Source organism: Copadichromis virginalis, linkage group LG9 (assembly GCF_057382275.1).
Source record: "Copadichromis virginalis isolate Kocher_CV1m ecotype Utaka linkage group LG9, C_Virginalis_male_GT1.1, whole genome shotgun sequence".
Taxonomy (NCBI): Eukaryota; Metazoa; Chordata; class Actinopteri; order Cichliformes; family Cichlidae; genus Copadichromis; species Copadichromis virginalis.
Genome location: NC_140626.1, coordinates 8,583,074 through 8,604,336, shown reverse-complemented (window position 1 = coordinate 8,604,336; position 21,263 = coordinate 8,583,074). Strand labels below are relative to the sequence as shown.

At 43.6% G+C, this 21,263-nt stretch overlaps 1 protein-coding gene across 3 annotated transcripts in view; it reads left to right on the top strand.

Annotated features, from left to right (window-relative positions):
• The first annotated feature begins 8,112 nt into the window (after nucleotides 1–8,112).
• Nucleotides 8,113–21,263, top strand: part of nrp1a (neuropilin 1a) — a 61,290-nt gene continuing 48,139 nt past the window's right edge. For 2 of the 3 annotated variants that reach the window (XM_085467561.1, XM_085467559.1), the window contains exons 1-3: nucleotides 8,113–8,654; nucleotides 9,872–10,330; nucleotides 11,586–11,760. In XM_085467561.1, coding sequence (XP_085323687.1) covers nucleotides 10,264–10,330; nucleotides 11,586–11,760 — 242 coding nt within the window. In that variant the 5' untranslated portion in view covers nucleotides 8,113–8,654; nucleotides 9,872–10,263. Of the gene's footprint in view, nucleotides 8,655–9,547; nucleotides 10,331–11,585; nucleotides 11,761–21,263 lie in introns of those variants that run through there. The other variant, XM_085467560.1, reaches the window with a different exon arrangement.

Here is a 21,263-nt window from a genome sequence, read left to right as displayed (position 1 = left end):
AGCATAATAAAACTGGAATTTCTGGTTTTAGTGTGCCACCCCAATATTTTAGTGAACTTAGGGCCACCCCTATGAAAACATTCTGGAGGTGCCCCTGGCTCAAAGTAGAATGGGAGGCAGAGCCTTCAGCTTTCAGACCCGCCTTCTGTGTAACCAGCTCCCAGTTTGAATTGAGAAGATAGACACACTTTTTACTTTTAAGGTTAAACTTAAAACTTTCCTTTTTAAGCTTATGAGTCATTCCACCATTTCCATCCCCTGGAAATTCTATTTATAAAATCTCATGAAGATTAACTGTAAAATACATTTTCTTATTAAGCAGTATTTGTCACCTGCCCTCACTCTATAACATTACACAATACAATAAAACATAATGAATAAAATCCTAAAAATATTTTGCATTTTTCGGTGACGGCTTATGCCATCTATGCCCTACATAAATTTCTTTTAAAAGAAATCTGTAATATTTTGTTAAAATAAACACCTAAAAAAATTGGAACATTAGAGAAGTCACATGCACAACAGCAAGTTGATCAGTTGGATCTTCTAAAAGACACAGGAAGACAAAATCTAAGTACATTTCACCTGATCCAGCCCTAACTGATCAGGTGACCCTGAATCGTCCCTTAGTTACATTGCAATGTGCCTAGGAAGCTGGGGGCTTCCCATGATGCACTGAGTGTTTCTTCTTCGCTCACTTCTATGCTGACTTACGCTGCCAGAGGAAGATTCTTGTTAAAATTGAGTTTTTTCTTCCCACTATCGCCAAGTGCTTGTTCATAGGGCATAGTCTGATTGTTGGGGTTCTCTGTTCTCTGTATTATTACCTTACAATATAAAGCTTCTTGAGGTGTAAAATTCAGATAAAATTGAAAGTGAAATAAACTGCAAATACATTTGCAGTGAAAGGTCCCTGCTATTATTCTCTGCTTTGAAGAAAACAAAACTTTTGTCTGGAAAGTACCTAAGTTCAGCAAAAACATCTTTTTCTTTTTTTATTGCATGTGACCATCTTTGGACGTTTAGGGGAAATGCAGTCTTGTGATATATCTGCCACTGTGTGCATGAGTTATCAGAACACAAACATTACTTCCAGTGCCAAACCACAGGTTTTTCCTCTGATCGTGTCTCAGCATCTAGTCACATCCTTTCAGTCTTCAGTGAATAATGCAAGAATAAATCACCAGTTCTGTCACATGATACAGTGTTGTGTCAGACCACAATCAAACCTTGTGGCAGAAACAGAAACAGCCACGTAAAATGTGCTATGTAAGGATGACAGCACACATTCTTTACACACAAACGCTGAAACTGATAGAGGTGTACTCCCTCCCCTCCAGCATCTCACACACATACACTTGTGTACAAAGGCAGGCATCTCATCTTCCTACTCTGTATCATCACAGGGCGAGCCGCCATTGTTGAGATTTCCTCTTCTTAATTACTAGGACACTGAGCATTGTTCTTACCGCCCTGCTGTTTCGGGCTCCATTTCTAACTCAGTTGTGTGTGTGTCTTTAACCCCACTGTTAGTCTTGAAGGCCAGAGGGCAGCTAGGTTTACCACCTGTTGAGGCAATTACTAACTGAACAAAGCGGAAAGGGCAGGGAGGGGCTAGGGTTCACATGTCAGCAATTTCCATCTCTTTCTGGAAAACCGTCGATTGTTTTTAATCAAAAGGTCGCTGCCTTCATTAGATTTATATTTAAAGTCCTCCTCTCCGACACGTCTGCCTGAGAGGCAAGCCAAAATTTGATACGATTTTATACTGCTGCTGACAAGAAAACACCATCCCCACAAACTAATGGTTCAATACAAAGTACATAAACAACATGGAGTAAGTGCTTCAAAAATGGGAACAATGACTGAATCACTCCACCTCCACCCTTTGCCAGCTCAAAGAAAAAGCCTTCTGAAGAAATGAATGGGTAGTTTAATGGTGTCATGTTACAAGACGTCTTAACAGAAGCTTTGTGAAAGTCATGAAGCCTCCATTGGTTTCAATGAAATATTGGCCTTTTATTTGTTTGCTCAGAGTAAAAGGCGTCATTATTTTTACTCATGAGACTTTTTTTAAAGCGTCAGCTTTTGTTTTGAAATGTCTGAAACTCTAAATTAATATATGACACGGTTAAACCGACTTGACCTTCATAGGATTTCATTTTTCTGATATTGAAGACCTTTTCCTCATACCGTCCACCGTCCAGAGCACCACTGTTTGCTTCTTTAGTGCACCCCTAATGGAAAATCCACAAAGAATGCACTCTCTTGTATCATTAAACATATAAATAATATACAGCAATGCAAATTTGTATGTCCTGAACTGGAGGAAGACTCTTACTTCCTGTTCATTGATTTTAATATTACTTTTTGATCTCAGCATTCTTCTTCATTTTCTTGAGCTTGACAGAGACCAGAATTAAGACCTCTTAACAGCTCTTGTCGCAGCTTACAGGAAGTCCTTCACTTAGTTTGGACAACCACTAAGAAGGATGTAGACACAGGTTTTAAGGCATGTAGTTCACGAGATAATGTGTGAGAGACCAGGATTAGTTTTCCACTCACAGATGTGCAGTTTTTGTAAATCATATCCACAGCCTTTGTCTGAGCTTAACTGGACAGTATTCTCCTTAAGCACAGTTTTGGAACTGAGTATTAAAATACAGTACTGTGCAAAAGTCATGAGCCTAATGTTTTTCTCCTAAGGAACCAGATTTTTTATTTATTTATTTATTTATTAATTGAGCAATAACTCTGGAGGCTTTCTGGAGGTTTTTTGTTGGACATTGGTTGCTTTTTCACTAACCGTGACCCTGACCATTATCTCAGGAATTCTTTTTTGGTTTTCTAAGCAGCTTAAAACTGAATAACTGAACCATAAAAAGGCATCTAACTCATGGGATGAACCAATGTTGTGTCTACACATAAAACACAACTTAGAAAAGAACCATTTTCAGGCATCTTCTTATTAGCAACCTGTTGGGGAAAAAAGTCAAACAATTTATTTCCCTTTCTTTGGTTGATTTACAAAACAGCCAAAGATAACCCACTGTGACAGGAATAAAATTGTATTTTTGCACCAACAAGACAATTCCCAAGAGCTATTAGCTGAAAACGTGGTATATATGTGGGTGTGCAGTGTGTAATTAAAAGTTTTAAGTGAACTTGACAAGTGGAGGACAAATTAAGACGTAGCAAGCCTAAAAAAACTATCTACAGCAGAAGAACAGTATCTGAAAGCCACATCCTTAAAAAAATCTAGCAACGACCTGATACAGGACCTGGAAGAAGTATCTGGCCCTTGAGTTGATCAGCTATTTGCCAAAGCCTCATCACAAGTAAGGAAAGTTTATTCATATAGTGCTTTTCAGGAACAAAAGGCACAAATTAAAGTATGTCCAGCACATGTCCAATAAACCACTGTACCTGTTTGTTATTTTCCTAGCTAAACATAGGCCTTTGTACAATACTGTATAAGAAGTTTCCAGTATCAACATTCCTGTCAGGTGATGGGTTGCTTCTGTAATGATGAGCATTGCTTTCAGTTCTGCAAAATGAAGCCAGGAGGAAGTGACTACTCTACAAAAATTCTCAGCTGAATACAACTGGACATCACTAACCAATGGGTGACAGTAGCTCCTTTTCAGTAAAGTCTGTAGGTTTACCATGCAAAGTAGTAATGTGTGTCAGTTTGAAAAGTAAGTCCAGGTAAACTGATTGAGCGGAAGTCTGAAGGAACCCCCGCGTTACAGACGCTGTTTGATGAAGGTTTCTTTAAAGAATCTGGACAGATCTAAAGTAGGTAGAGTAATGATCTCAAGGTACAGATCCCCCTGAGAGGAGAGGGTTCCTACGGCAGTCACTGAGGTGATTTTAGGTAGGGTAATCTCTCATAATTCAAGTCAGATGGATTCACCGGAAATCAAATCAGCTTCCCAGACTGTGAGCTGAGGAGGCAATATCCCAGTGCAATTCTTCATTGACCTACATAGCATTTCTTCCTGACAGTTCCCTCCCGCTCTTACCCATCCCTCCCCTCCATTGGCCTGATCTCTGGGGCTTCTCCCTGCGTTTTTGATGATGAGCTGCACAATATTCATCATCTCAGGCTCCAAAGTGGAGAAGAAGAAAAAACAAGTGGAGAATCGAAAATTACCCGACCTGAATAGAAAAAAAAAACATATCTACCCCAAAAATTGGAATTTGCCGGGAGGTTTGCTCTTTAGCTTTCCAGAAATGTAATTAAGCATCAGAGACAATTGCAAATCTGTGTGTCTCCCCCCAAAAAATGATCGCTTGATTAGGTATCTAGGAATGGGTAATTTCCATCAGTGATGATGTGAAATTGGGGTGTTGCAAGAGTGAGTTGGATGTGTGTGTCTGTGTGTCCTAACTTCAAACACACAGACATACACATTTGCAACTAAATGCTGTCACATGTGCAGACACTCATACAGACGTACACACACACAGAGACAGACAGTAGGCTCCCTCATCATTAATTCAGGAGCCATCACTCTCACCCTCCTTCTGCCCCTGAGAAGCTCTCAATGCTTCCCGGCAACATTATGCATATTTATTCATACATCCTGCCCGCTTTACTAAATGTCACTGTAAATGTTTCTACATCTAATAAAACCATTTCTTTATGTTTTTGTTCTGTTCCCCCTGTACCACCTTCCTCCTCTGTTCCCTTCCCTCCAGCTTCTGTTTAAATGACAAATATCCCCAAACATGTTTTGGGTTTTTTGTTTCTTTCTTGAAGGTCTCGAAACTTCAGAAGTGCTCGATTCTGCTAATTCCTCTCACGCTTAGTTTCATCTCCAGCAAAAGCCCCAGAGGAGAAACGCTGCGTTTGTAGCAATTACACCAGACCTTGATCTGACTGAGCCTGCACCACCACCACCACCACTGCAAACTCACCCCTCAAATGTCAGCATGGATTTTTCTGGGTCTCCTCGGTTTCCTGTGTCCTCACAAAGCTGACTTTGGTTCCTGTTTATCTCTGTTTGCTTTGTTTTTGAATTCTTTCACCTGGTTCTTTCCCACCGCTGCCTCGCACAAACATGCACACGCGTGTTCAACATTGCCCCCTTTCACAAAAAGAAAAAAGCCCCACAGCATTAGACACATTTTGAAGGTATGTCATTTATTCCAGCAAGCCTGTTTGAGAGTGTGTGAAAGATTCTTTGGCAAGTAATTATCAGCAGCTCCCAAAAGTGTGAAACAGGTACAGAAACTTCTATAGTGTCAGAGCTGTATGCCCCTTATTCACATGCACATTAACCTTTCAGCTTGAGGCTGCCTTTGGAAGCAGTTGCCATGGAGGTGAAACTGGAACACTGTATGATTAGTAGGTAACAAAGTCTTTGAAAAAGTTCAGGCTGTGTCTCTAATCCGGTCTGTACTGTGGTAAGGTGGGAACATGCATTTATGCTTTCCTATTGCTGAGGTAAATACCGTATCTGTCATCTCATACTGAACTTAAAAGACCAAAGTGTGCACCGCAGTGATATCCCCTCTGACAGTCTGAGTACTTGTTGTTTTCTTACTAAGAAAATACTTTTACTTTTTTGACTTTTTATTGAATGAATCCAAAAGTCTCGATGTTCTGCGTCATGGCATTAAGCAAGACCCACAGTCCATCTGATATCAGTGCAAGATGCATTGAAGATATGACATCAGGACAAGCATTGTGCAACCAGTTATTTAGGGCGGCAAGGAAACATCAATCCTGGCTGTGCAGCTGAAATCGGAAAATGCAGAAAGTCAGCATGTTAGGCTAAATCAGATGGCTAGGATAGTGGTCAGTTAAGTTGACATAGGAGTTCAGACCTGCTAGACCTCGTTTCCATGTCATCATGTTCACTTTGCTCATTGGTTAAGTGCATATGTAGCCAGTGTGAGGAAGCAGAAAGGTCTTGAAAATTCGAATGGATGAATTGCACTGCTCTGTGATGCCAATGTCGGGCATCACGGGAAGAGATGTGCTAATTATGCTGAGAGATGGAAAGTAAGCAACACTGGCTTCCTCTCTCTAACAGAGTTTGACATATTTCATTTTCCAGTCTCTTAAACTACTATGTATTAATCACTCATCAAAAATATTCACTCAGAGCTTGTTCTTGACATGGACACACTACTTATTCATTTTATTTATTCATGTAATTATTGAATCATTCCTTTATGTCTATAACCCCTCCCACCCCCACCTGAAATATCACAAAAAGTATGAAACCATGTCCAAATTCTCAAGCTAATCTTAACAGGTGACTTTTCAATCAGACACTGAGGTAGAGTGCTCGCTCTGACGTTGTGCCAGACGCTTTGAGTCTGTACATTTCACTTGGACTCACTCACTTTGGTGAATAAAGGGCAGGCTAATGAAATCAAGTCCACTACTCACAGGAGCCATAAGATGTCTGCTTTTGTACCCGAGCTAATTATTCATCGAGGTTGTACTAAAGATTAGTGAGGATATATATGAAGAAGCAAATCCTTTAAATTGCTCTTTTATTGTTCCTTTACAATCCCCCAGCTCATTTTAGATATGGCACTCACAGGCACCCTTGTGAAATGACTCTAAGCCATTGTTCCTTGTGTTATCCTGGAGACACGAAAGGCTAGTTAGTGCTGCCTTTGATACAGATGCCCGGCACCGTTTTAGCATTTGTGTTATCAGGAAGACAGAGAATTACTGAGGCCGGGGTGGGAATAAAGCCACTTGTTCCTCCTGCTGTGTCTCTCTCTAGGAATAAGAAATAATAACGGACAAGGTTTGCGAGCTTATTGTGCTGAATTGTTCCACAGAAACTTTTCAAACAGGAAACATCTTAATACAGTTTGTATAGCTGCACATCAGGTTTCTGAAGCAACAAAGTGCTGCTTGTGTTTCTCATAGAACAAGCAGAATATAATATACACCATATTAAGATTCTTGTGCTGCCACTAATGCTAGGAAGAAAAAAGAGAGAGCAACTTTAATGCTGACGCATGGTAAGCTGAATTTATAGTGAATGGAATGATTAAGTCTGCAAAATCCTTGAATCAGTGCGCTCTGGTTATAAACACAGCTGTGCAATCTCAAAGGCGCACAGTGAGGTGAGCCTGAGGAGCAATGGGTTGCTCTCTCTGAGCTGCTCGCCTGCTTTGTTGCCCCCTACAGGGCAGAAAACTGCCAGCCACGGACCTGCGCACGGAAACCTCCGCTTATTGCAGTTAATTGAGCAAAAAACAGCAGAGAGAGCTCCAGTGAAAGCCCGTTTGCAAGGCTTCGGGGGCAAAAGAAGCAGAATGCAGGAAGTTTAATCTGTGTGAAACAATGAAACTTTGCTTTGAGTTCCTCTTTCTGGAAAGTTGCACAATTGAATAGACCACTGATGTTTTGACAAAACTAAGTGATGAAATGTCATTAGAGGAGTTCCTTTCAATGACTTCACAACCTCATTCATGAGGAAAACCTTTGCTGTCACTCCGCTCTCCGCTAAACAATCTGTTGATCTGGAAAAGTCTCGCTTCTCATGAATTATAAGTGAATAATAAAAATAAAGGGATGAAGAAATGAAGGGACTGTATTGTCCATGATTAGTCAACTTGATCTCCCTTGTCAGTGTTGCTTCTTACATCCCTAATGTCTTTCACGACCAGCTCACAGCTTCTTTGATCACAGCAGCACAACTTCGTCGAGCCTCTATAAGCTTCCAGAAACTGTACAGGACCACACAGTGTCTATATTGTGTTAAAGCGACATTGCTATGTGGATTATAAGTTCATCATCAAGCTGGTTAACATTTTCAGGAACGAATAAATGAATGAATAAATAAATATATAATAATAATAATAATAATAATAATAATAATAATAATAATAATAATAATAATAAAACCCCTTTTTTCATGATGGCTCACGTGCGCAGAGACGTTGTCGGTTCAGTATTTCACTTGTAATGTGACATCCCGAAGGGGCCAAGGAAGCCCACGGGCAGGTAGAGAAAGGCAGTTGAATGAAATCTGCATAAGCGTTGCAGAGACTCACACACCGACACGCGCACGCCCGCGCGCTCCTCTCTCGTAAAGGGGCGTGTGTGTGTGGCTAGCAAGGGACTCAAACCCTCTGCATTTGCATCAGTGGAGGAGCCGAGAGCGGTGGCGCACGGAGAGAGACGGACGGGAAACAAGTTGAATTAAACCAATAAGGACTTTTATTTTTATTCTGTAGATTTTTTTTTTATCCCACCTCTCTCACTGAAGAATTTTCAACACTGTTCCTCCACACGCTGGTCGTATTGCAGTTTGGACCGCGCGTGAATGAGAGCTAAACAGCCCGGGAGACCCAGAGACATCCGCGGCGAAGGGACCGTCTGTACGCGGAGAGGGGAGAGTGTCTCCGGGTGTCGGCTGTGCGCCTTTGCGCGGTTTGGATTGGACTGCGGTGCGATTCTTCCACGGCGTGTAGCCCAGGGAGGAGTTTTTTTTTCTTTTTTCGTGGGGGGAGGATACGTTGGCTTGCTTCTTTTGGAAGCTCGGGAGAAGATTTGGTGTCATTTTAATAGGATTTGGGGGAAGCCTATCGGATCCTACACTCCGCTCCACTCGTGTTGAAAGTGGAGAGGGGAGGGTTGGATGCCTGCAGGTTTGCGAGTCCTGAAGAAGCAGGTGAATGCAGGTTTTTTTTCTTTTCTTTTTTTTGTAAATGTATTTAACTTGTGTGAGAGACTGAAAGGAATCTTCTGCTTTGAGTCCACTTAATGTAATACAGTTTTTACACATTTGGCTGATATGACCATCTTATTATCTTACCGTCGATTTTATTGTTATTCATACACTGGCTTGCTTTCTTTTAATGCAGGAATTTAGAGTAGAGCATGCTGTGTTTGCTGAGGTTCGTTCCTTTTTGTGCAGTGTGACCCAGTAAGGGCAGCCTTGAGTAACCGACTCGAGGCTACACCGTAATTTATGCTTTAATTGATTTCTTTTTAAATTTTCAGGGTGCCAGCTAAATGGTGTCACTGATGTGGGGTGGTTATTAAGAACAGTAGCGTTACATAGCTCCTGGTGGATAAAAGGCATGCAAATAAAATAATAATAATAAAATCAAAATAAAAGAAAGATGGAAACACTTTGTAGAGAGAAAAAATAGGCCCACGATAAGCACTTCGATGTAAATTGGCTTACATCTGAGCTCTGTTTTCTGTGTTTTTTAGGACTTGCACCCACAAAGGGGAACTTGGGATGAAAAGATCAGGTTTATCCGTTGGTTTATCACATAAAGGCATCGGTCCCACACACAAGCTAATGACCACATCCCGGGGAAATGCCCTCTACAATACAGCCTAAAATCCAGGCTTGAGTGGTAGCTTGTCCTCCAGGAGTAGCATTCTGCTGCTGCTGCTGCTGCTGTTGTTTATGGCGAGATCTCAGATAGTTGCGGGGGGGGTAGTGTTGTGTCGCTACGTTTTGCATTAATGTCAGACTGCTTGTTGTCACAGAGAGCGGAAGAGAGCGTGAGTGAGTAAAAGGGAGAGAGAGAGCAAGAGAGAGAGAGTAGTGTCACTTAACGGACCGCTGGTGCTCTGACACTCAGTGTGCCGCTCTCCTTACTTATAAAGACGCGACGCCTCTCAGACATAGGTTGGCTATTTGTAATCAAGCCAATCACCAACCTCTCCCATTCTCTACTCTAAGCCTATTGAAGCAAAGCGGGTCACAATTTGGGGGAAAGGGGTGTACCCGTGCCTTCGGAGTCTTAATTGTGTCAGATAAGGCGCTTTTAGACACTTTTGGGGAATGTCCAGTGCGCACGGAGGCGACACGCTTTCATAGTCTGCTCACCTCTCACGTTTGTGCTGTTTTGTTTTTTGTGCACTCCACAGCCAAGGATTACATCCTGCCCGGGCACCTTCTGAAGGGCCAAGGACGCAAAAGACAGGGTTGGAGTGGCTGATTCTTCGTCCGCCTTGCGCTCTGGCTTCTTTTGGAGAGGATATGGCAAGGTCGGCACTGGAGAGTGGAGAGCAGACGGCGCAGGCGAGAGGAAACCGGAGCTGAATGACAGGATGCCAGCGACCTGAGCCCGCACTCAGATCACTCCTAACTTCGTTAAGAGACACTTCAGCTTTATTTGTTGGACAGAGTGGAGAGAAGAATACTTTCCCTTGAGGAAAAAAACATCTTCTGGAGGAGTTTATTTTCAGAGGATTTTTGTTTTTGTTTTTTATATCTATATACACGTAATTTTATTTTTTTTCCTGGTGATAAAACAAGGATGCATTGTGGATTAGTCTTTATCCTGTTTATGGGAATCCTCTCGGTGGCCAAGGCTTTCAAAAACGGTAAGTGTGACATCTGATCTCTCTATAAATACAGATTTTATGTACACTGCAAAGCTACTAATCCCGGTGTTTTTTCTAAAGATTAGCCCTCGCTGATCTCCGGGCAAACTCACAAGGCGCTCACCTGCTCATTCTACCAACGCCTAAAGAAAACCCCTCTGATATTATTTCCACACAGACTTAGTAAAGTGACTTCACTGACACTTATCTGTAGCCTTCGTTAAAACCGTTTTTACTGCTATATGATTTCACTTGTATTTATGGGATCTCTTTGATATTCCTGTTGTCCAGCGCGTTAGGGTTGTTACCTTGTTTCCGTTCAAATATTTTCTACCAAATTCCATTAAAATACTCCTGAATACTTGCTTTCTTTGCAGATATTTTTTTAAAAGACTTAATTCCAACAATTAAGCAGTTTTTAAACCAATTCAACTACTTTTTTTAGGGCACCCGGGTTCTTGTGCTCCTGGTAAAGAATTTCTAAGTCAGGATGAAGTTCAAAAAGTCAGCCCAAACGCTCGGCTTGCACAACTTTCCCGGTTTCTATTCTCGGAGGTTCTGTTTCACTTCAGCTTTTATTTTCCGCTGTGAAAGACTTCGGAGGGGGAATGCGTTAGGAAAGCACACATGAGCTTTTATAGCAAAAGGAACTTTGTTTTTTAACGAGGGGGTACTTTTATATGCAAGATTAAAGGAGAATGACTGCAAATAATAAAAATAAATAAACAGTAAATAATAAAAGGGCGTCTTCTTGTTCGGTCCTTTGTGTTATATGGATCAGTCAGCAAAGGCTTATCATTTTCCCCTCGTAATGTGTGGCAGTGTAATTTAAGCGTGTGCATGTCACAGCATGAAATTAACGACTAAGTGAATTTCACTCGCTCGTTACTGATAATTTTCCATCACTGCGTTATTCTGCTGTTGACTAACCCTCACTGCAGAGTCGCAATCTGGTAAAAGATGATTATTTTTTCCCACTCTACAGATAGATAAGCATGTTTGCAACATCTCGCAGAGCAGCGGTCTGGTTTTGTGGAACAACATTTTCGCTCCACGCTTACACCAAAACGTTATTTATAAGAAGAAGATGATTTGTCTACAGTGTGTTGTGTGTGAAAGAAATGGTCTTGTAAAGCTCGCTGTAGTAGTCCAAACTATTGTGTCTCTCTGAGCTGCCAGTGATGTATCACTCTCGTTTGTTTCCGTATCCTTTAAGAACTTTTCTCTTTTATTTTCTCTCCCCTCCCCGCTCCAGATAAATGTGGAGGCAACATCAGAATCTCAACCGCCAACTACCTCACTTCGCCCGGATACCCCACGTCTTATCCCCCTTCTCAGAGATGCGTGTGGGTGATCTCGGCGCCTGGTCCTCACCAGCGGATCCTCATCAACTTCAATCCGCATTTTGATCTGGAGGACAGGGAGTGCAAGTACGTGCACCGCGCTTCTTCTCTATGAAAAACACATGTGCAAATACAAACGCTCGTTCATTCAGGCAGATTTTGTCCCCGGGGGCCCCAATTTGATCGAAAGATAGGGAATTAAAAAAAAAAAACAGTGAGACCTCTGCCAAAAACAGTAAATGTGTGCTTTCATTCTGTTGGCGGTGGAAGAAGCACCTACAGATTTATGTTTATTTATATTTGATGTACAGGCACTGTTACAGTGCTGTCTATAACGCCAGTCTGAATCCCACTCCTCCTCTCCCCTCATGTCTATTGCTCATGAAACTGCGCCATCTAGTGTCGGAGGTGGGTTCAGTGAAAACTGTGTTATTGTAATCCAGGTCTGGCACTACATAGGGGAGTAGGAATGTCTCGCTCCTGCCATTTGGTTTTGGAATGTCCTTGATTTTCATCTTTGTGGAGTGAAGTCACCAGCATTTAATACTGATTTGAACTGCTGTGTTTCTGCAGAAGACAGAGCGAGGGGAAGGGGGAAGTGGAGGGGATTGAAGAGGCCAAAACCTCAGCAGAGGCATTTAATTGCGGCTACTTTCTGCACTGCATGAAAAAAAGAATGTCTATTAAAAGTGTCTGAGCAGTAAACCAGTGACTCGAAATCCAATTACTTTCTAAACAAAGAAAGAAAAAGAAGCGATTGCATTAAAAACAGCTTGTTTTAATTAGACAACCACTTTAATAAAGTCAGAACAAAGTGAAATTATCTGGCTGACGTGGGATTTTTTAAAATTTACTTTCACTAGTGCCCCTCCACCTCACCCCAAACTTACTGAAAGCACTCTTTTAAGGTGGCGCTCTCAGCGACGGTTACTTACCGATCCTTATTTGACCTGTAAGCTGTGAGCTGTTGCATCCAGCAAAAAGGCTAAGCTGTTTTCAGATAGATAGTTTAAGCCGATGAAACCAGAGACAGACAGTAATGTGATGAGCCGGTGTCAGTGTGGGTGCCCTGAGGTGAGCCTTGCCTGGGCAGACTGCCTCAGTCTGATTGTGTGTGATGTGGTGTTTTGTGTGTATGTGTGTGTGTGTGTGCACGTGTGTCGGTGCCTCTGCCCTGTCTCTGTCTCAGCTGTTTGTTTACGCTGCAGGGCTCCAGAGAGTAGAGGGCTTTGCTGGATCCTGTTACTGTATCTGCGCTCCACCCAAAACCTGGACCCTACACTTTCTTTTGTGCTCCTTGAATTGGCCCCAGTGTATACGCTTACAGGCTTCTTTTATTTATTTATTTATTTATTTTAATCCCGGATTTAAATCCCACTTTAGCCTTTCTTTACTGCTGACAGGGGTTTAGTGCAGATGCTGGTGTCCTTTGGAGTGTGGGTGCTCCTTTGACACTTCTTTTGGGTTCGATTTCAGCACCAGGGAGGCCATTAAGCTGTCTGAGGTCCTTAGTTAGAAACTGAGAGTGAGGAAGGGACTGGAGTAGGAGTAGGGGCAGCAGTGACAATGCTTATGTTAATCAAATTAGTCAGGAATGAATTTCCTGTGTCTAAACACATGCAGCAAGGAGAATAGAGTTGCTGTGGGAGCAAGGAAGGTTTTTTTTTTTGAAAGGAGGGAGGACATTGAGCTTAGTGAGCCACTGATGTGTCATTTGCAAATTAGCACTGCTCTTTCATTTAGCAGCCACAAATTTGGTGGTTTCCAGTTAACCGGTCGCTCATACATTTGTCAGCAAATGAATGTTGTGCAGTGGGTGTCAGGAGCGCCTCGTTGCTGCTTCTGATTTTCTTTTGCTTCTCATTACGTTTGAAGAAGACTCAGTCTGCAGTGGTTAGGAGGCTATAACCTGCTTGTCCTGAGGAGAAAGAAAAAATTAACAGATGACTTGAGTCATTCTCTGATTCATGTGGGCCTCACAGAGATTGCACCTGAAAATGGGGTCAGCCTAACCCACAGCTTTTTTCCTATTTTTAACCCGGTGTGCCGTTTCATTTTTAATGCTGTTAATGGAGTGGTTTTCATGGGACTTTGCTTCTACTTCGTAACATATTCTACACAGACACACACACACACACACACACACTCCACTCCACCCTCCTTAATTTCAAAACTATGGCACTGTGCAACGTGAAGGCTGATTGCTGGCCTAATAGCTGACATGGCAATGTCCATGGGTAACTTGATTATAAGTGAGGGAACATAAGTGACTCATGTATCTGCAGACAGTAGTTGGGTTGGGTGCGATTTGTGTTGAGCCATCAGAGCCCCTCTTGGAGCCCCACTCACCAAGTCAACCCTTTACATAATGGAAACTGATGAGAGCCCAGAATGGCTTCCTTATCTGATGGACCTGCAGAGTGGGTGGAGGTGGAGGCGGTGGGGTTACAATGCATGCTTCAGTGCACTGCCTTGCAATCTAATTAGTGGGCAAATGGAACACACATGCACCACATGTTCTCCAACATGGGTCTTATCAGCAAACTAAACAAGAAGCACTCAAAGTGGTGCTCCTGGAAAAGAAAAGAAAAACAGCCTTCCCTGTGAGTGGAGCCTGGCTGCCGTGCTGCTGCTGCTGTTGTTGCACGTGCTCGCTCCCCTTGACAGGTTTGTTTGGGGAAGTGCAGGGGCCTGTATCCTGCGAGCTGGAGGAGGAAAACACTTCATCATGGAGATAAGGCGACTAAGTGAGCCCTGCGATTCTGAATGCAGAACGTGTTTACCTTTCACGCACCGTTGTAGACTTTCACAGAGTGGAGTTTTTCATGGGGGCGGGGGTTGGGGGGAGCTGGAGCTGCCCTCACTTGCCTCACGCAGCTAATGAAGTTTGAGGCAAAGGCGCAGCCCGCATCAAGGCAAATATTTGAAGTCAATTCGATCTGAAAGTCGTCGGAATGAGCGAGCTTAGCCGGAGTGAAAAGCTGGAGTAAACAGATATGCTTTCGCTCCGCGCACCTATTCTCTCTCTTTATTCACGGTTATCTGATAAGGCCTGTCAGGCTCATCTGGCTCCACTAGCTCTGTCGTGGGGAGGTATAAGTGGAGATGGATCTAAAGAAGCGATGGGAAGGTTTTATATTTGATTAACAGACTCGTGTCATCATCATCATCATTATTATTATTATTTTGTGAGATTCAAGTAAATCTGGTGAATGTTTCTAGTTTTAAACTCATCTAAACCAAGACCTAGAAATATTTCATCTGAAGCTGGAGGCTGTTCTTTCCACCTCCTCCTCTTCCTCCTCCTCCTACTTTCTTGCTGAGTCGAGGAGGGGAGCCAACTTTCTCGAGATATGATGTACTCCTGACAACATTATGAATCATTGATAGCATTGGATTTGCTGACCAAACCAAAAAAAAGCAAGAAAACAAACCCCCTCCAAAAAAGCTCTTCTGTCTTCAGCTCACTGAGAGCTCCCTTGCAGTTTGTAAGCTAGTCGAAGTCATGCTAGAACAGAGAGAGGGATAAAAACGAGAAGGAGACACAGCCTCCTCTTTCTTTGCCTTTCCCTGGTATTTTCCTGAGACCTTGCTGAAATTCCAACGTGCAGAGTAGCATGAGGAGGGGTTCAGATGACACGTATTACAGGATGGTACTAAGCGGAGGAGATATTCAAGGAATGCCTTCTCGAGCAGCTCTTTGTGCGTGAGATCAAAAACATCCCACCTCAACACAAAGTTCAAAAGTCATCGAGCTCCCCCTCAAATCTTCAGGTGCCTGTAAGCTTGGAAAAGTTTCCTTTTTTAATTATAATTTTCTCCTTTTTCTGTCCTTATGCCCCTTTGCTGCAGTCTCCTACTGAGTCCCCCCCAGCCCAGCCCACCCCTGACAACACACACACACACACACACACACACACACACACACACACACACACACACACACACACACACACACACACACACACAGAGCTGCTTGGCCTGCTGGGAAGACAAACATTCTCTGTTATGTCCCTTTTATAATAGGCATCCTACCCCTTGTGGCATGGGGACCAAGTCAGAGCTCCAGAGGTGACAGGAACTTGGGGAAGTGGGGGGTGGGGGTATTAACTGACCCTGTAACCATGGCTCTTTCTTTGTCATGTGGAATCCCACTAACTCCACTCAACATGGGCACAGTGTCCAACAAAGGTGACTGCCACCTGTTTCTAGGAAGTGAGAGTGGAGGACAGAAGGGGATTTAGGGACAAGATCCTCTTGGCCACTTTCCCTAATTCCCTTGTTACCATTCCAGCCTTAATAGCACACAGCAGCTACAGTATAAAGACCAGCAGAGCTTCACGGCTGGTGGTGGTGGGGGACAAGGGCTCCTCCCTTAATCTTAGCTGCTGCTTGCTTGTTTTGATTACCCACCTCACAATCACTCTGTAACTTATCTTGCAGCTGCAGGCGAGGCGCAAAAAATGGATGTGGCATATGCCAAGGCACAAGCCTGCACAGAGGGCCACTACATGAGAGGAATGCTTCTATTTTCTATACAAGTTGTACTATGATTTCCTCATTAAAAAACAAACAAACATAACATTTACTAGATTCGTACTTAATTCTGATGCTCACATGAAAATGGATGGAAAAAATACAAAGTTATCATAGCACGAAAAATCAAATCTTATGAGATCCAAAACACACATGCATTGCTTTTCCCCGCGTGGTCTCTGGAAGAGGGCTGCAACACCTTGAAACAACCAGCCCTTGTGTTGGTGCTTGAGTGTCGCAGTCCCTGAAGCTGTTCTGCTGTTTTTCCAGCATTGTTGCTTTCATTTTCCCCTGAGCACCAGTGTCTTTTGTGCAGGGAAAGACTTCAGTTAAGCAAATACAAAAAGTTAGTTAAAAAAAACAACAACAAAACGCTGCTCTGACACTACAGCTCATACGTGCAACAAGTGTTGCTTATTCTTCTCAAAACTGGCTGTGCAAGGTAACTGCAGGCAAAGGACCACAGGTGGACTGTTTGTTTAGTAGCCATCAGAGGAAAATAATTAAAACGGGAAAAAAAAACAGGAATGCAACAGAAATGTTCTGTTGGCAGGTGGTGATGTGGTGGTGGCGGTGGTAACTCTGAAAGGAGGCGCTGTGATCCACAGTGCTGCCAGTTGGGTCTCTAAATTGACATGGATTATTAGAGATACTTACAGCCTGTTAGAGGGCATTTATTTCTGCTGTCACTCTGTTCTTTATGTGTGTTTTTTTTTAAGTGCATGTCACTGAAGCATCCATGCTGGGGTGGGGTGGGGGTAGGGGAGGTCAAATTGGCACCGTGAAATCGGCGCTGCAAAATGGAGTGCGTAGGGCGACACCGCTTCTTTTAACTAGCGACTTTGACAAAGGCAGCTCAAATTGTGCACCTGATATTCTCTGCAGCAACAGACTCCTACAGCTCATAACAATGGAAATCAAATCAGAGGCGAAATTACATTGAAACACTGCGCCTTAGGAAAAAAAAAAAAAAAAGCTTGTCAGCAGCATCTCAAAGAGCAGGCAATCCACTTTGAATGTGTCTTGTTTGGACTTCACTGTAATTATACGGAGCCTTATTTTGCCAGCAAGGATTCAAAAAAAGAACTTCCCCAGACGAGTGTTCTCGGTGCAAAAAACGCAACTCTTAATGAGGCAGGTGAGCCTTTAAAGCAAAAAGCAAATGAAAGCCGCAGTTAATTAACAGGAGGGCAGAGCAGAACAGACAGCAGACAGAGATGTTGCATCAGAAAACCACTGACCTTCACTCTCATTACTCTCTTTCTTCCCCTTCTTCATCTCTCTTAAACATGGAGGGCTTACTCCCCAGCTAATGAGCGGGATTAAAGTAGGTCTGGGCACATGTGTGCTCGCACATGTATGCGTGTGCGAGCGAGTGAGAGTGACCGTGGGGTTCAGGGTCTTTTTTTTCATCCACCGGTGAAGTGTTTCACCTTGGCAGCAGCTTGGAAGGGCAGTCTGATTGAAAAGCTTTCTGGCCGTGGCATCTGCCATCCTCCCTGCTGCTCTGTCACCACGTTGATTCATGCACAACAACCTAACCACAACCGGGAGGTGAGCCACTCTGCCTCACAGCAGGAGGCAGGTCCACTTCACGGCAGAGGAGAAGGGGAGAAAGGAGGGATGAGGGAAGGAGGGAGGGAAGGGAAAGAGGGGGGGGAAGGGAGACGACAAGCTCCGGGCTCATGAACAAACCTCCAGATTTCAAGTCAGCAGTCACATATCTGTGACAGCACAAAAGCATCAGCGTCTCACATGTCTGCCCGTTTTGTTTGTCATCTCAGTGTGGGAGTGAGCTCCTTGTGTTTGCCAGGGTCTACTATCCCTAAGCTGCTCCTGGCACACTGCTCAGCTCTTTCTTTCTTCTTTCCAACCCAGTACAAGCTTCCCCTATATGGAAGTTTCTTGTGGAGTGGAGCTGCGGCCCACACAGCTTAGATATGTCAGCCTTATGCTTTTTTTTCAACCTCTTTATCCAAAACAGATTGTAAGAAAAAAAGGGAGCCGAATAGAGCGACTCCTGATTACAGGAGAACATTTGGTAATCTCGGCTCTCTACATCTATTAACTGTAAGAAAATGTAAGAAAAAGAGGAGAAAAGGAAGGAGAGGAGGCCCTTTAGTTGAATAGACGAGGGACTTCTAGACGCTTTAATGCTGCGTGGCCGGGCTTGTCAGACACGTTTCACTCAGTGGTCTAACCTTGAAAGGGGGCCCGTGATTTTGATTGATGTGGCCTGCTCAGCTTGTTTGTTGTCCTAACGCCACGGTGCGTACAGATCCACAAGGAGCAGCAGGTGGGAGGGGGTGGTCTTGGCGACCACAGGGCTCTCTATTCAGACAATCAAGCCAAAGTCTCCAGAGGGGGTTCTCTTAAGGTAAAGTTTGTTTGCAGTGGGTGAGAGGGTAGGTAGGTAGGTAGGTAGGAAATAGGAAGCCAAGGGCCCCCAGATAGATCCCTGGGGTCATTTTCGGTCACTGTGTTTGCGCCACAGCGGGTTGTTGGCTCTCTGGTGGTTCTTCACCACTCAACTCAGCGTGATTCGGCGAGGGCAGCAAGCAGACAGTGATTGATGGGGCGGTACCCCACTGCTCCCTGATTGAGTTAGAGCCACTCACAATCCCTCGCTTTGTTTGCTCTTTGCTTGATCTCCCCTCACTAAATTGGCAAGAGTAGTTGTGGTCTTTCTTTCTTTTTTTATTATGACCACTATTACATTTTTTTCCTCACAAGTGTATTTCTTTTGTTAGCTGGTGGTAATTGTAAAAACGGCCTTTATATCTGGCCTAGCAGCAATCATTTGTGGTGTTATCTCAGTAGGGTAGCACTATAAGTAATATAAGTAGCTGGGGTGTCTGGCGCTAGCATGACCCTCGCTCATGAGGGGATAACCAACCAGGAGGCCCCTCTCTTATACGTATGTCTATCACCCGCAGGCTTTACCAGAAAGCAGGGGGAAATAATGCAGCTAATCCAGCTCGACGGTAACGTTCAATTGTCAGGCAAGTAAATGGAGGACTCACCTTGCCCTCCAAATGTTGGCAGAAGCTGGCCGGTCATCAGCACTTAAATCAGCTCTGCAATGCCAAGAATTCAGCCTCTCTGCCCATCGCCACGTAAGAGATGCACTGCTTGGCGTGTGGCCCTCACAGCACGGCCCGGTTGGCTTTCAGAGTGCTGCATCGTTGGAAAATCTGACTTCTTTGCACAATCTGGGAACAATGCAGTTGTCAAAGTGAAATAAAGTACGAGGATTTAAACATTAGCTTTTCCATCCAAGGGCTGGTTTACATTAAAAGGAAACTGCCCCGAATCTGGCATCACCTGATCTCCTCACTGTGCAAACATATGTCCCAACCGTAGAAACACTTCCCTCATTTATTTTCTTCCTCTTCTCACTTCCTTCCTCTTCCTGTTAACATTCAGAAATTCAGGTTGTGCTGTCTCGAGTCTGAGGTCAGGTGTAGTTTGTTCTTTTTTTAATCGGTCGCTCATACCGAAGAGGACACAGTCCCAGTCCTCCACGGGGGAGGGGGAATGTTCACATGTTCACAGTTCTGTCCTGCTCCCAGCCAAATGACTAGATGTCCAGCCAGATGACCGGGTCATGAAGTACCCTGCCCAGACTGCTCTCTGACCCACTCCAGGGAGGACAGAGAATGGGAAGAGGAGGGAGATTGTCAGTGGGGATGGATGGGCTATTTAATTGAATAATTCCCGGTGCAGTTATTATTACCATTGCCCTCAAGCATCCTAAGCATTGCTGAGCCATGTGTAAGAACTCACGCCACTGACCTTTTTACTGGATTCGTGCTGGCACCTGTATCAGCTGTTTGCATGCTTTGCTTTTCTCTTTTCTGGCTTGTCCTCCACTCCCTCTATCACCAACTGAACTTCTCTATCTCCCCTCAGCTGTTTCCTCTTAACACAACCAACACCTTCACCCCACCCACGCCGCACTCTTTCTCCCCTTCCTGTCCATTGTGGAGAGGCAAGAGAGTTTTGAACAGCACCCGAAGGCTTTACCTCTAGCTGACCTCAAACTCAGCTCCCCTCCTCCCTTCCTTTCCTCCTTTTTTTAACTCTCCTTGTCAGGTTCCTCCTGCCTCTTCTTTGAAAGCAGCATGCTCATTACTCGACAGGGAGCGCTGCTATAAGCAGATAGATGATTACCTCTGTAGATGCTGCTGGATGTTGGTTCTGCTTCTGTTTTTTTCTTGTCAGGCCATAAAAGCTGAAGCAAAGAAGAGCTCACATAGCTGATTTTTGTCCTATGTGAAGTTCAGTGGGTCACTAGCACAAAGTTGTTTACAATTATCTCCTTCTTTTTTTGAATGCTCTTCTTTTCACATGGTTCCAGCAAGCCTGACCCCAATCATGTACTGTACATCCTACACATCCAGTCATGAACAGGATATCTAGTAATACTTTGTCCTCTAACAAGCACCCTAACCCATACCCCAAACCACACACACACACACACACACACACACACACACACACACACACACACACACACACAAATGCACACACCCTTTTGCGACATGAATAAACAGGATATTGTTCTTTGACCCTTCGGATCAGTGTCATGGTTATAGTCTCTCCTGCATTGTGCAAACACCAGTGTCAGTCATTAGAAAGTCATATTCTGAGTAGCGGTGTACCACCATACCACGTACCACTCTCAAAAGGTATGTTTTTAATTCAAAGTGTTTGTCCATAACTGTACTTAGTTAGCTACAAGCACAATGACACAAGATAAGAAACAAATGATCGCAAGGGTGTAGTCATTTTTAGCATTGTTAGATCAGACGGAATCGGGCATTTTTCATTGTGTCTGCATGAAATTTTTCAACACAAGCAGAGGCGTACAGTCTTGGGATTTTCCAAGCATGCTTACAACAATGAAGTGTTTTGCTTATTGAAACATTCATATGCAATAAACGGCATGTTTCCGTGTTTCAAGCGCATTGAACCGCGAGTCTTTGTGCTCTTAAATTAAATTGTGTTTAGAGATGATTCGAATACCCACACTTGAACAACATATTTGACCC